Source organism: Vombatus ursinus, unplaced genomic scaffold, assembly GCF_900497805.2.
Source record: "Vombatus ursinus unplaced genomic scaffold, bare-nosed wombat genome assembly UNPS02014807.1, whole genome shotgun sequence".
Classification (NCBI taxonomy): domain Eukaryota; kingdom Metazoa; phylum Chordata; class Mammalia; order Diprotodontia; family Vombatidae; genus Vombatus; species Vombatus ursinus.
In genome coordinates this window covers 11,572,446-11,586,752 of record NW_020954585.1, presented here as the reverse complement: position 1 = coordinate 11,586,752, position 14,307 = coordinate 11,572,446, and the positions used below count along the sequence as shown (strand labels likewise).

Below are 14,307 nucleotides of genomic sequence, written 5' to 3'. Positions count from 1 at the left end.
GAGAAGGAAGACACTGGAATAAGGGAAATCAGTTTCTCTAAGAAGCTAGAGCAATAAACCACGGAATGGGAGATGAAAGCTTGAACTAAGGTTAATGTGAATGGAGAAATGCAAGCAGATTTATGAGATGCTATGAGAGGGAGAGAAAATAGGTTTTTCCTGACTGGAAAAAAAATAAAATTTAATGTAAAAAATAGTCTAAAAGAGAAAAACAGTTGCTGCATGGAACAAGATTGAGCATATAAAAGTAAGAAGGATAAATAATAGCAGTAGAAAAGGCAGGCCAGACCCAGAGTTGAGGGTTGTCAGGATATGAGGGACAGAAAAGAAGGCAAAGGTAGAAGACAGTGCCTAGGATCAAGACTATGAGGCGAGCCTCACACAATCCAAGTAAGGATTCACAACTCAGATATAAAAAGTTATATCACAAGCAAATGAGAGGTGGAAGGGGAGGGAAAAGAAGAAATTATCTTTTTAGAGTGATGGATAAGGAAATCATTCATGTCCAAACAAGAGATGGGATCACAGACTATAATTCAGATAATTTGATTATATAAACTTAAAAAGTGTTTGCATAAATCTAATATAGTTAATATAAGGGAAACCTAACTGTGAAAAAAATCTTTGTAGCAAGTTTCTCTGACAAAGATGTCATGTTCAAGCTATCTAGGGAGCTGATTAAAATTTATAAGAATAAAAGCTATTTCCCAATAGATAAATGGTTAAAGGTTATGAAAAAGTAGCTTTTCGAGAAAGAAATCCAAGGTATCAATAGCTATCAATATCCAAGCTATCAACAATTAAAGAGTACATGAAAATAAAAAATCTAATCACTATTAAGTAGAGAAAAACAAATTAAAGCAACTCTAAGGTTCCACTTCATACTGATCAAATAGGCAAAGGTGATCCAAAAAAAATGAAAATGACAAATATTACTGTGACTGTGGGAAAATAAGCACTGATGCATACGGATAATGGTGGAACTATAATTGGTCCAGCCATTCTAGAAAGCAATTTGGAACTACGCCCCAAAATTTACTAAACTGTGCATACACTAACCCAGAAATACCAATACTAGTATTTTAGCCCAAAGAGATTTTAAAATTTTTAATATTTTATTTTTTCCCTAATTGCATGTTAAAAATTTTTTTGCTATTTTTTTAAAAGTTTTGAGTTCCAAATTCTATCTCTCCCTTCCTCCTGTCCCTTCTCTCTCTGAGACAGCAAGCAATCCAATAGAGTTTATACTTGTGCAATCATGTAAAACATTTTCATATTATTCATTTTGTACAAAAAGACTCCAATTTTAAAAAAATAATGAAAAAGTGAAAAATAGCATGCTTCAGTCTATATTCAGACAGTATCAGTTTTTTCTCTGGAGGAAGACAGAATGCTTCATTATGAGTCTTTTGGGATTGTCTTGGATCATTGTATTGCTGAGAATAGCTAAGTCATTCACTACTCTTCATTGTACAATATTACTGTTACCATGTAAGACGTTCTCCTGGTTCTGCTCACTTCACTTTGCATCAGTTCATGTAAGTCTTTCCAGGTTTTTTTGAAATCATCCTGCTTGTCATTTCTTATAGCACAATAATACCACATATTGTGGTATACCACATATACACCACAGCTTGTTTAGCCATTTCCCAATCGATGGGCATCCTCTCTATTTCCAATTCTTAGTCACTACAAAAAGAGCTGCTATAAATATTTTTGTACAAATAGGTACTTCTCCATTTTTTTTGGTGTCTTTTGGATATAGTCCTAGTAGTGATATTGCTAGATCAAAAGATATGCACAGTTTTATAACCCCCAGAGAGATTTTAAAAGAAAGATCTATATGTTCAAAAACAGTTTTAACAACTCGTTTTTTTTTGTAGTAACAAAGAACTGGAAACTTAATAGGCTGTCCATCAATTGGGAAATAGCTCAATAATATATGATTTATGAATGAAATATTACTGCTTCATAAGAAATTATAAAAATGGGAAAATATATTCTAATAAACTTGAATCATTTCCCTGTACATCTTGGAAATGAGACCTTTATCAGAAAAACTTGCAACAAAGCTTTCTCCAACTCCCCCCCCCAAAAAAAAAAACCTTGGATGACAATGTGTAACGGAAAAGGGAAATATTTGGCCAAAGACTGAGGGAATGAATGAATAAAGTGTGGGATGTGAATGTAATAAACATTATGAAGCTATAAGCCAGGATGAATAGAAAGAATCTAGAAAAATGTGGGAAGACTTACATCAAGGGATGCAAAGCAAAGAAACAGAGCCAAAAGAATATCCAAAATGATGTAAATGAAGTCAATGAGGAAAAGCAACAAAGCCTGGGTCAACTAAAATATTGGTACCACATTATTAAAGCTAAAGGAAAGGAAGGAAAGAATTTATCAGGTGCCTGCTATGTGCCAAGCACTGTGCTAAACATTTTATAAATATTATTTCATTTGATCCTCACAACAACCCTGGGAGGTAGGTACTATTATCCCCATTTCACAGTTAAGTAAGCTGAGGGAAACAAAAGTTAAGTGATTTGCCCAGGGTCTAGTAAGCATCTGAGTAACTAGTAAACATCTGAAGTTGAACTCACTTCTTGATTCCAGGCCCAACATTCTATTCTTCCTTTCTATTAACCACAAGTAAACTAAAAGTGGAAAGTGAACTAGGCTATCAGACTATGGGGATATTAGGTTTTGGAAATATCTGCTGGGTCAGAACAAGAGGTATCAATAACATTCTATTTAAAGGAAAAAAATTTTTAGATGAAATTATTTTCATGTAGAAAAACTTAAGGGGCTGGGCAAAATGATTCTTAGGTTCCTTCTAGTTCTAAAAATTCTGATTCTGTTATTTTTTCAAAGCATTTTCCATTCCATTATCTTTTTATCCTCAATAGCCTGTGAAATGGGAAGGCACTGTGACAAGTCAACAAGCATTAATTAAGTGCTCAATTACTATGACCAAGACACTGTGTGCTAAGTGTACAGTGACCAATTTTACAAATGAAAACTACTGAGGCAGAGAATTTAATGACTTGCCAAGTTATTACACATGGAATAGACTAGGACCTAATCACATCACTCTCAAGTAAATGTTCTTTCTCATTAACCAGCACAAAAATATGACAGACAGATGTTAATTGCTGTAGAAATTGAGATGAGATCTTTTATTCCCCAATAACCCATGAATATTTAAATTTAAAAGATACAAAGGGCATATTTAATGTTGCAGAGTAAGAAAAAAACCATACCTGCAAATCTGCTATGGACAGTAATAAATATTACTAATTCTATTTTCACAGAATAGCTACTGGACAGTTGTTTTTTTCTCACATCATAAATCATTAAAATAACAGTAGCTCAAATCTTCATGATTCTATTACTGACAGCCAGATTTGAAAAGGGGGAAAAAAAGCGAGGTTTTTTGATTAAAGAAATACAAAGAACTTATATTTCTATATCACCTAAAGGTTTACAAGGATTTTTTATTAATGTACGTATACACACACACACACACACACACACACACACACGATTCTGTGTATTATGTGTATATTTGTTTATTTATTAATTTATTTCCCTCTCATTTGATCCTCACAATAACCTTGGGAGGTAGGTATTATTATTATTATCTCCATTTTACAGCTGTGGAAATGCATCCAAAGTGGGATTCTAAATTAGGTCTCCTAATTCTAAGCCCAGCACTCCATCTATCACAACATCTAAGTGCTCCCTACATATTTCCACTCAAATTCCCTTTATTCTGGTTGATTTCTCCCAGTGACCTGACTTCCTATAAATTCTGTACTCCAGTACAGAGAAAAGGAAAACGAAGGTGAAGATGAAGACCCTGGAATATTTCAGCATGGTGACATAATAAGGCCAGAGCTACGATTCATGAAGGAGAAGAAAGAGTTAATTATTAGATTTAGAAAAGTAGTAATAGAAAGGACTTAGTTGCTCTATAACCTTTCCTTTCTTTTTGCAAGACATATTCATTAGTAAATGACAAGCTGCCAAAGTAACCAGGCTTACTACTGTTAATGATACTGCACACTTGACAAATCATTTTCCCTGAGAGGATGGCTTCTGTAATGAGTACAGGTCAACTGAAATTCACATTTTGAAATCCAATTTATGCATGCATAAAACAGATTTCAAGTTCGACCACTTCAAGTTCAAGCTGCTCCTTTGGAGCAGTGCCCACTGGAATTTTTTAGCATAAAAGAATACAGTAAAATGAAGTCCTCTTTAAAATTCCATAGTACACATGACAGAAACTCAGCACTGGAGACCGCTTTATTTGTCCTGGGCATCTAAAGCGTTAGTGACCCTGCATGAGTCAAGCACCTTTTTGTCTATGTACATATATATATACCTGGATTCATATACTTTTTTACATATGTGTTGGTAGGTAGACTCTCAATATTTTGTATGTTCTGTAGTTTTCTTGAATGAAATTTCCTTTCCTATAGCTAGGTTTTGTTGCTAATATACAAAAAGGCTGGTTGTTTATGTGAGTCTATTTTATATCCTGCTACTCTCCTGAAATTATTTTTCAATGAATTTTTAGTTAAATCATTAGGATTCTCAAAGTAGATTATCGGGGCAGCTAGGTGGCGCAGTGGATAGAGCGCCGGCCCTGAATTCAGGAGGACCTGAGTTCAAATCTGACCTCAGACCAAACACTTGACACTTACTAGCTGTGTGACCCTGGACAAGTCACTTAACCCCAATTGCCTAAAAAAAAACAAACCAAAAAAAGGAAAGTAGATTATCATTTCATCTGCAAAAGGTAACTGTTTCCTCTTTGCTGATGTTTACTCTCTCCATTTCTTTTCTGTTTCTTATTGCTATAGCTGTAATTTCTACCACTATATCAAACAATAAAGGAGGCATTGTTTGATATTTTTAAAAATTATATTTTACCCCAAATCTTACTGAAAAGCCCTCTAGAGGGCCAGCTAGGTGGCGAATGGATAAAGCACCAAACCTGGTTTCAGGAGGACCTGAGTTCCAATCCAGCCTCAGACACATAACACTTACTAGCTGTGTGACCCTGAGCAATTCACTTAATTCCATTGCATAGCCAAAAAAAAAAAAGTCCTCTAGAATTTCTCTGTTAAAGATGCTACTTCTTGGTTTTCAATATACAAATTACAATATGAACAAAAAAAATGTATTCTTACACTTTCTAATTTTTTAAAATATAAATGTCTGCTGTGTTGTATCTAAAGTTTTTTTGGGGGGGTTACTGATATAATCATGGGATTTTCATTGGTTTGTTATTAATATAGTTATTATGTTTATCATTTTTCTAATATTGAAGCAACCCTGCATTCTTGGCAAAAAATAAAAATTAAAATCTAACCTGCTCACAAGTGTATAATCTTTTTTACTATGTTACTGTAGCCTCTCTTGCTAATATCTTAAGCAACATTTTTATGTCAACATTCATTAGAGTGGTTTATTGTTTTCTATTTCTGCTTTCTCTCTCCATGGTTTAGGTATCAAGACCTTATTAGTTTCTTAGAAAGAATCTGATAGGATCTCTTCTTTTTCTATTCTTGCAATTTATATGATATTAAAATTCTCCTTTGATTACTTGATAAAATTCACTTATAAATCCATCAGTATCTACCCCTCTCCACACCCCTATTCATACCCTTTCCATACCCTCCCCTTTCACTTATGGCTTGTTCATTTATAGCTTCTTCAATTTCTTTTTCTGAAATTGTTATTTAAATTCTCTATTTCTCATTCTGTTCATGTTGGTATTTTATATTTTTGAAAAGAGAGATCCATTTTTTTGTTGGCATATAAATGTACAATGTACACTTTTTTTTGTTGGCATATATAAATTTCCTTTAGTTCCTCTTCATTTGCTATGAATTCTCCTTTGTCATTTTTAATGGGAATTTTTCTTTTAAAAAAAATCAGACAAGTGAACAGCTTATTTTATTAGATTTCTCCTTTGTTCCCTCTCCTCCCAAAGAAACAACTTTTGATCTTATTTCATTAGGAATTTTTTCAATTTTGTTTTTAAAATTTCTATTTTCTTCAGTTGGGTTTTTCTGAATGTTGACTCTCTAGTTTGTTTTTTAAGTTGCCCTCTCTTCTTGATGAAAGTGTTCAGAGAAATAATTTTCCCCAAAGACTACTTTGGCTGCATCCCCAAAATTCTGGAAGTTGTTTCAGTTTTGTAATTTTCTTCTATGAAATTATCTTTTATTTCTATGATCTGTTCTCTGATCCACCAGGTTCTTTAGAATTAAATTTAGTCCTCATTCAAGTTTGAATACTTTTTTTTAAAATGCCATTTACTGAGGATAATTTGATTGTGTTTCAAAGAAATAAAGGATTTGTTTAATATTTCTGCTTTTCTATATTTTTTATGAGGTTTTTTATGCCCCAGCATATTCAATCTTTGTAAAGATGCCATTTACAGCAAAGAATATGTATTCTTCTCTATTCCCAAAAATCTACCCTTTTTCTAAATTCTATTAAGATCCTGAACTTTAGGTCTCCAAAGGGACATATTGAGGTCTTCAACCATTATAAATTTGTCATCTATTTCTCTCTGCAAATCAACTAACTTTCCTTCAAGTAGGTATTTTGTCATTAGGTGCATATATTAAATACTGATTACTTTATTTTCTATGATGCCTCTAAGCATAACGTATTTTCCTTGCTTAGCTCTTTTAACCATGTCTACACTTTTACTATTGTCTTTGTCTGAAAGATAATTGTTATCCTTGCTTTTTTTTTAACTAGTCTTAGACATAATAAATTCTGTTCCAGCCTCTAGTTTTAACTGTGTAAATCTTTGTATTATGTTTTTAGTAAGCAAAATATTTTTATATTCTGGGTTTTTTTTTAAATCCATTCTGCTGTCCTCTTCTGTTTTATGGGTGAGTGCATCCTACTGTCATTCATAGTCATAGTTAAACTATAACTATAAACTATAGTTAAATGTATTTGTCTCCATCATACCCTCAATACTTATTTTTTCTCTTCAACTCCCACCACTGTCTTTGCAGAGAAGATCAACAAAAGTAACGTATACTTGAATTGGTGTGCTCCCATACCATGGCCCTTCTCTTTATCTAATCACAAATACTGATTCTTACACTTTTTGTTACTTCCTTTTAATCACTAATTTAAGATCTACTCTCTACAAGTAATGTTTCTTTTGCTTGTGTCTAGAGGATTAGCTTACCACACCTAAATTGCTGAACACGCTACATTAATAATTGTCTATAAAGATGGATACCCAATTCCCAAATGCAGCAATAGAACATTTTCTACACGGCAAATGTTTGGCAGAATAATAGCCATACTTTTTAGTATTCACATTTAATATGGCTTTATTTAACAGGGCTCATGACGCTCCTAAAACCTCAGGCAAGAATTCATTACTATGTCTCAATAAAGTCAGGGACAAATGACCCTTCAATCCTCACATTCCCCAGCAGTATACAGAAGTAGTAAGCATTTTTATTACCATTTATAAGACCGGAAACAAAAGCACAAAAAGGTCAAGTCATTAATCAAGATCTCAGAGTCGGTAAATGCGACTGAGAAAAGAACCCAATAAAGTGCTAGGCACAGTAATTCATTCTCTGAATTAATAACAAAGTATTTTACTTAATGGGAAATCATGTGCTTGTAACTTTTAAAGCTATTTATTCATGAATACGGTTTTTGTGTTTTAATATATAACTAACTACTTGAGCAAAAATTGCAGCACAACCAATGTTTCTCACCATGCTAGCAAAAAAAAAAAGGCTAAGATAAACTCATATAAGGAGACAACAGGCATGCTGAGCAAGGTTTAACAAAAGTTCAAGGCTTGGATCTTAATATCTGAATTCCTTAAATTTCAGAGTTCACAGGTCTCAGAGACCTGAAAGGGCATCTACTCCACCCAGTACCTGAAAAAGAATACCTCTTACAAAATACTCAGTAATTACTCAATTGGCCTTCACTTAAAGAACCCCAGAAGGAGAGAAACTAGAACCTCCTGGACAGTTCATTCTACTTTTCGTCAGTTCTAATTGTTACAAAAGCCAAATCTACCTATCTGAAACTTTCCACTCACTGCTCCTACTTCTATCTTCTAGAGTAAAAGTTCAAACACCAAGTCCATGAACTTAAAAAAAAAATTTAATAACCGTATTTCAATACAACTGGTTTCCCTTGAAATCTTCTTGATCTTGTTTAGAAGGGGTCACAGGCTTCATGAGACTGCCAAATGGGGCCAGTACACAAAAAAAGGTGAAGAACCTTTGCTCTGAGGCTATCGATCAAGGGAAATCCCTCTTCCACCCAGTAGCACGCCAAACACTCAAAGGGTCATCATGTTCCCCATCAAGTCGTCCCTTTTCCATGCTAAACAACCCTGGCTCCTCCAACTAAGCCTCATGACAAACTCTTCCAAACTCTTCATCGTCCTGGTTGCCTTGCCTTGAATATTCTCTAATTAATTGAAGTCCTTCTTAAAATATGGCATGTGTTACTGAACAAAATATTCCAGATATGGTTTGTCAAGAGTCAAAAAAGTCAGTGGAACACTATACTTTTCTGTCTCTGGCCTAGGCATACATTAGATACTTAATAAATGTTGACTGACTAATTGATTAGCTTTCTTGGTTACTATAGCATATCGCAGACTAATATGGAAACCACTAAAACTCCTATATCTTTTTTAGCCAAAATGCTGACTAGCAGTCTTCTGTGAAGCTGATTTTTTAAAATCCAAGTCTAAGATGATTATCTATTTATATCTGTATATGTGTATACTTATCTCTATTAAATCTGACCATACTGGATTCATCTCCAAGTTCTAATTGGCCAAAATCTTTCTGAATTTTCATCATCATCTATTATATGCTTGTTATCTCTGCAACATAGTTTCCACCTATAATACAGTTTCAAATTAGCTATTAATTTTGAAATGTAACCTTATATAGAAGAGTTGTTCACACTGAAGGAATTTAAAGATGTATAAACGTAAAGTTACCATTTCCTATCCAAGTTAAATTAACCAAGAAAGGATGGTTTATAAAATGTTCTTCATTGTGATCACCACCAGCACCATCATCAGTATTATCATGATCTATATTTCAACAGCACTTTAAGGTAACAACAACCCTGTGAGATGGTTTATTACCCAATTTTACAGATAAGACTCAGAGAGTTGGACTGATTTGCTCAAAGTGACAAGGAGAGTGAGCCAGGGCTTCAACCCCAAATCTACTACAAATCTACTGCTTTTTCCCCTACACCACCCTATTCTAGGACAATATAATAAGTTCACACTCACTCTTTCCCTTTAAAAAAAAGGGGGGGGGGTTACTTCACAGGTTTTTTTCTTTAAAAATTCCCTTATGACCTGCCCCTAAATCAACTTTTTAATACTCTAAAACAGAATGAATAAAGAAATGGAAGGTTCTAACTTCATAACACTAACTGACTCCTTGTTCTCTTGGCAAGAATTCTCTTAACACTCTAACAATCTCCTTTGTAGTGAATTCAATTAATATTCACTCATAATTTTTAAATTGGCATTGTGTTGATTTTCAGTACCACTTACAAGGTAATTTACTGATTACAAAACAAAAGGTCCCTCTGATATCTTACCAATCCATAGGCAGTACTTCTCTCATGCTCTTGAGTAATGTCAGCTACATATGCAAATATTACAGAGAAGGTAACTGAAAAAACTCCAGACACAGAAATCATAGCAAAGTACCACCTACAAAGAAAAAAATTAAGTTAAAAACAAAGACTGTCTTGCAAACAATGGAAAATCCTAACATTCCCATGTTATTTTATTATCAAAAGAAAATAGATGTATATGACTTATAAATATGTCTTTGGTTAAGATTTCCATAATTAACATTCACAAAATCTTTTTTCCCCACTGATTACGAAATATGACTTATCATTTACTTAGTTAACAGAAATAAAATTTTTTGTAACTCTCTCCCTCTAGGGCATAAAAAACATTCCTCACTCATAATAATGAAATTATTTTCTTGACAAACTGCAAAAAAGTTATTAAAACTCAGACTGACAATTAGCAAAGGTTAGTAATCTTATTATAGCTTGAAATATAAATTAGTTCTGCCCACAATGAACAATTTACACCCAAACCATTTTCCAAAGTGAAAATTCTTAAAAGTATTAATTTATCAAAGTCTAGATGCCTATTGGATAGATGTGTCCATTACATTGCTTCCATTAAAGAGAAAAAAAAAGTATACCAAAGCAGACACAAAGAAGTACAAGGGACAAGAACTAACTAGAAATTTATTATCCTTATGCTCAAAGTATAAATGGGGTATGATGATGATGATGATGATGATGATGATGATGATGATGATGATGATGATGATGATGATGATGATGACATCTAGGATTTACATAGCTTATTAAGGTTTACAAAGTACTTTACCAATTATTATTTCCTTTCATCCTAACAACAACCCTGGAAGGTAGGTACTATTATTTTCCCCTTTTCATAGATGAGGGAACTGAGGCTCAGGAAGTAACTTGACAGTGTCACAAAGCTTATAAGTGTCTGAGGCTGGATTTGAATCCAAGTCTTCCAGGCTCCAGGTCCAGTGCTTGTCTTAATCACTGCATCACACAGCTGCAATCACAGTCTAGCCCTTCTGACTCAGAACTATATATTTTTGGTAAGAAGAGATAAAAGGTTAAAAAGTACACATTACTTGCTGGCCGAAATGGGAAGAAATCTTTGCTCCCAGACAAAAACATCCATAATAGTTCTGACTCTACTTGCCTAAAATTCAAAATCTTTGGCTCAAAAAGAGAAGTTCATGGCAGAACAGTTTAAAAGAAAACAAAGTTCAGAAAGAAAGAGCTTGCTCATAACCCTAAAATTTTCACATTATCTAAAATGAAGCCTTAGATGTTGCCATGTAACTTCTTATGGAAAAATTTGCTTCAGAGAATGTTTTAAGTTAAAATGGTACCTTATGGCTACAAAGTAAATTTAAGCACTTAAATACTGGCATGAGATTTACATAAAGGATCTGTGATTTCATCGGCATGAGATTTATAATGTGCAAAACACGAGTCTCTTTTCACAAAGAAAAAAAAGTAAATGTCTGCTGCAAACAACTACAAAAACTGAAGGTGCTTTTAAAAACAAAAACAGCATCGGGGTCACAGGAGTTATTTTAAAAATTTTAAAGTATTCATTTCGACTTTCTAAAAACAGGAATCTCACAAGCTGCATGCACACTGTTTATAATAATTAATAACAACAAGTAGCCTTTTGCGAGTGCTTACTATGAACCAGGACTGTGCTAAGCACTTTACACTTAATATCTCATTTGATCCAAGATCCCAACAGCACAAAACTGTGAGTAGGACTTCAATCACAAGTTGGATGAAATGTCCTGCCTTGTAACACTTACAAATGTGAAGTATGAGACAAGTCACTAAAGCTCTGTGAGCCTCAGTTTCCTTATCTGTTAAATGAAGGGATTAGACTAGATGGTCTCTAAAGTACCTTAAAATTCTAAATCTACGATCATTTCCTAATTATATTCAGTCTCCAAAGAACCCAAAAAGATCATTCAGGCCACCTGGGAAAGGCAGTGTCACTTACCATGGGCTTATTCTCATTAATGGAATTGGGAAACATGTGAAGAAAACTGTAACTAGAAGAAAAGGTTTTCTTCCCCATACATCAGATAGAGCACCTATAAGGGGGGCACTCAGAAAGGATAACAGTCCCTAAAAAAAAAGGAGAAAGAAACAAAAGTGAATGCATACATAGTGCTTGTACTTCGAATCTAATATCATTTAAAATCTTTTATTTATTTTGAGTTTTAAGTTTACATGTCCGTAACACAAAATCATTTGAAGTATAAGCCCCTTCAACCTCTCTTCATACTTCACATAAGAAATTGTTTTAAGCAAATATCAATGGAAAGGGAAAAGGGCAGGGCTAGAGTAGTTTTCAAAAGAGACTGGAAACAGAGATGCAATTTACATACAACTGATCATACTAAGAGACTTTAAGACACATCAAGGTTTTGTCTTCTGACAGTTTCTGAGAAGCCTAAGAACAAGAATTCAATTAAGATTTAACTCACTTGGGGTAAATGCCATGTTTGGCCCTAGGCGAGATAGAAAATTCCATGACCACATGGCGCCTACAGTCTGATAGAGAAATAAGACCAACATATGGATAATAATAATGCAAAATATTATATGTTAAGTGCATCAGAGAAGTATAAAAAAGCACTAAGTCTGAGGGGAAAAATCATTACCACCAGGGGTTCAGGAAAGGCTTCAGATAAGAGGTGGCATTTGAGTTGGCTTTTAAAGGATGGATAAGAATTCAACAGGTATAATAATAAAGGAAGTCACTAGCAGTAGAGAGAGCAGAGGGAGCAAAATCACAAAAAAGGGAAATGATAGAATGTTCAGGGACAGATATTAGTGCTATTTGGCTTAAGCATAAAAAAAGCACTTGGAGGGGAGTAACATGAACAAGGTAAAGCTAAAAAGGTGGAGAAAAGGTATACCAGACTGGGGAGGTCCTTCAATAGCAAAGCCAAGGAGTTTGAATTTCATTTGGTAGGCAACAGGGAGCCATTAACGATTTTTTTTTTTGTAGAAGACTAGATACCTCCAGATCCTTCTATAGTGAACAGTATTCTGTCAATATACCTAAAAGAGCAACTATTAGAGGGAAGGGGACAAAATTTTCACATCAAGCATTTCAGATGAAGATAAAAGGGGAATTGATAAATATATCAATGACAATACAGCAATGATAAAAATATCAATGGGGGAATGACAAGAGTCATTCCACAACAGATGGGTAATCAAAAGAAACAAACATAGTTTCCAAAAGTGCAAGCTATTGGGGCAGTTAGGTGGTGCAGGGGATAGAGCACCAGCCCTGGAGTCAGGAGGATCTGAATTTAAATCCAGCCTCAGACACATTAACATTCACTAGCTGTGTGACTCTGGGCAAGTCACTTAACCCCAACTGCCTCACCAAAAAAAAAAAAAAAAAAAGGTGAAAAAGTAAAAATCAGTGGGACGTATATGTACTAAGCAGAAATCAAGATAAACAATAGTTCCCATCTGGGTTGTATGAATGGAGACAAGAAGAAGCCTAGATGGATTTACGCTACACTTCAGTCATAATGACCAGAGAAGTTACTATGGAAGAAAGACAGGAAGAGAACACAAAGACATGGGGGAAGAAGCAGAGGTGACCTCGATCAAAGTTGCTCCAATGATCATTGGTCAAACCATCATAACCAGAAGAAAAACTTGTCTCTACTTAGAATATATAATGATAACATAGCTCCAACAATTACAAAAGTTTCAGGAAAGAAGAGTCACCATTCTGGCTCCCTTTCCACTAGAGACAATGAGCAAAAGGGAATAGACACCATCAAGCATCACAACACATAAATTATGGTTGCCAAATGATCCCTGTGTACCAAACACCACAAGCTACTCTTAAGGGACTTCTATCAAAGAAAGAAAAGGAATTTTCCTAAGGAATTCTTAAAGAGAGAATTAACTGTTATTCCCAGGACTAAGATGTACAAAAGATGCTTAAACCTGGACAGAACTATCAGCCTAGTAGCCAACGTGGCCTCTTAACATTTACCATTTCACAGGACTGAGTTCACTGAGCTCATTGTGTCTCAAAGCACTACCAAGAAGATGGGGAGAGGGGGGAGGAGGAGGTTGGCAAATACATATTCTGGTCATTTACTCCCTCAGAATCCAACCATTAGACTAAGAGTAATACAGGCATGTTGTCTTCCCCAATTAAACTGAGCTCCTCAAGAACAGAGATGGTCTAAATTTTCTCTTCATATCCCTACATGTGCTTAGATCAATGCTTTGCATGTGGGAGCTTAATAAATATTTTTCTATTCATCTATTCTTTCTTCCAACGCTAATATGAATTTTATGAATGAATTTGAAAGATGAGCAGCAGCCCTGGGGAACAGGAAAAACAAAATGTCAATCACCACTTGCTCAAAAGTTTCATTTTTACAGAAAGAGAAACAAACCACACTCTGATTCCCTCACATTAAGTCATAAGGCACATGCATTGTGAAAGAGTTTGAAATCCAGACCTTTTTTTTTACAGGGAGTTTTCTCATTTTGGTTCATTACAGTGTTTTATAGCAAAACTTTCATTTTCATTTCTCAAATTAAACTGAAAAATTTTGCTCTTAGGAAAATTTATTGTTCTCACATGCTACAACAGATAACAGC

At 34.3% G+C, this 14,307-nt stretch overlaps 1 protein-coding gene across 1 annotated transcript in view; it reads right to left on the bottom strand.

Moving 5' to 3' along the window:
• MFSD14B (major facilitator superfamily domain containing 14B) overlaps nucleotides 1–14,307 on the bottom strand; it is a 76,756-nt gene that overhangs the window by 25,673 nt on the left and 36,776 nt on the right. The window contains exons 4-5 of the mRNA XM_027874966.1: nucleotides 11,657–11,784; nucleotides 9,655–9,769 (exon numbers count right to left, since the gene is read on the bottom strand). Coding sequence (XP_027730767.1) covers nucleotides 9,655–9,769; nucleotides 11,657–11,784 — 243 coding nt within the window. The remainder of the gene's footprint in view (nucleotides 1–9,654; nucleotides 9,770–11,656; nucleotides 11,785–14,307) is intronic.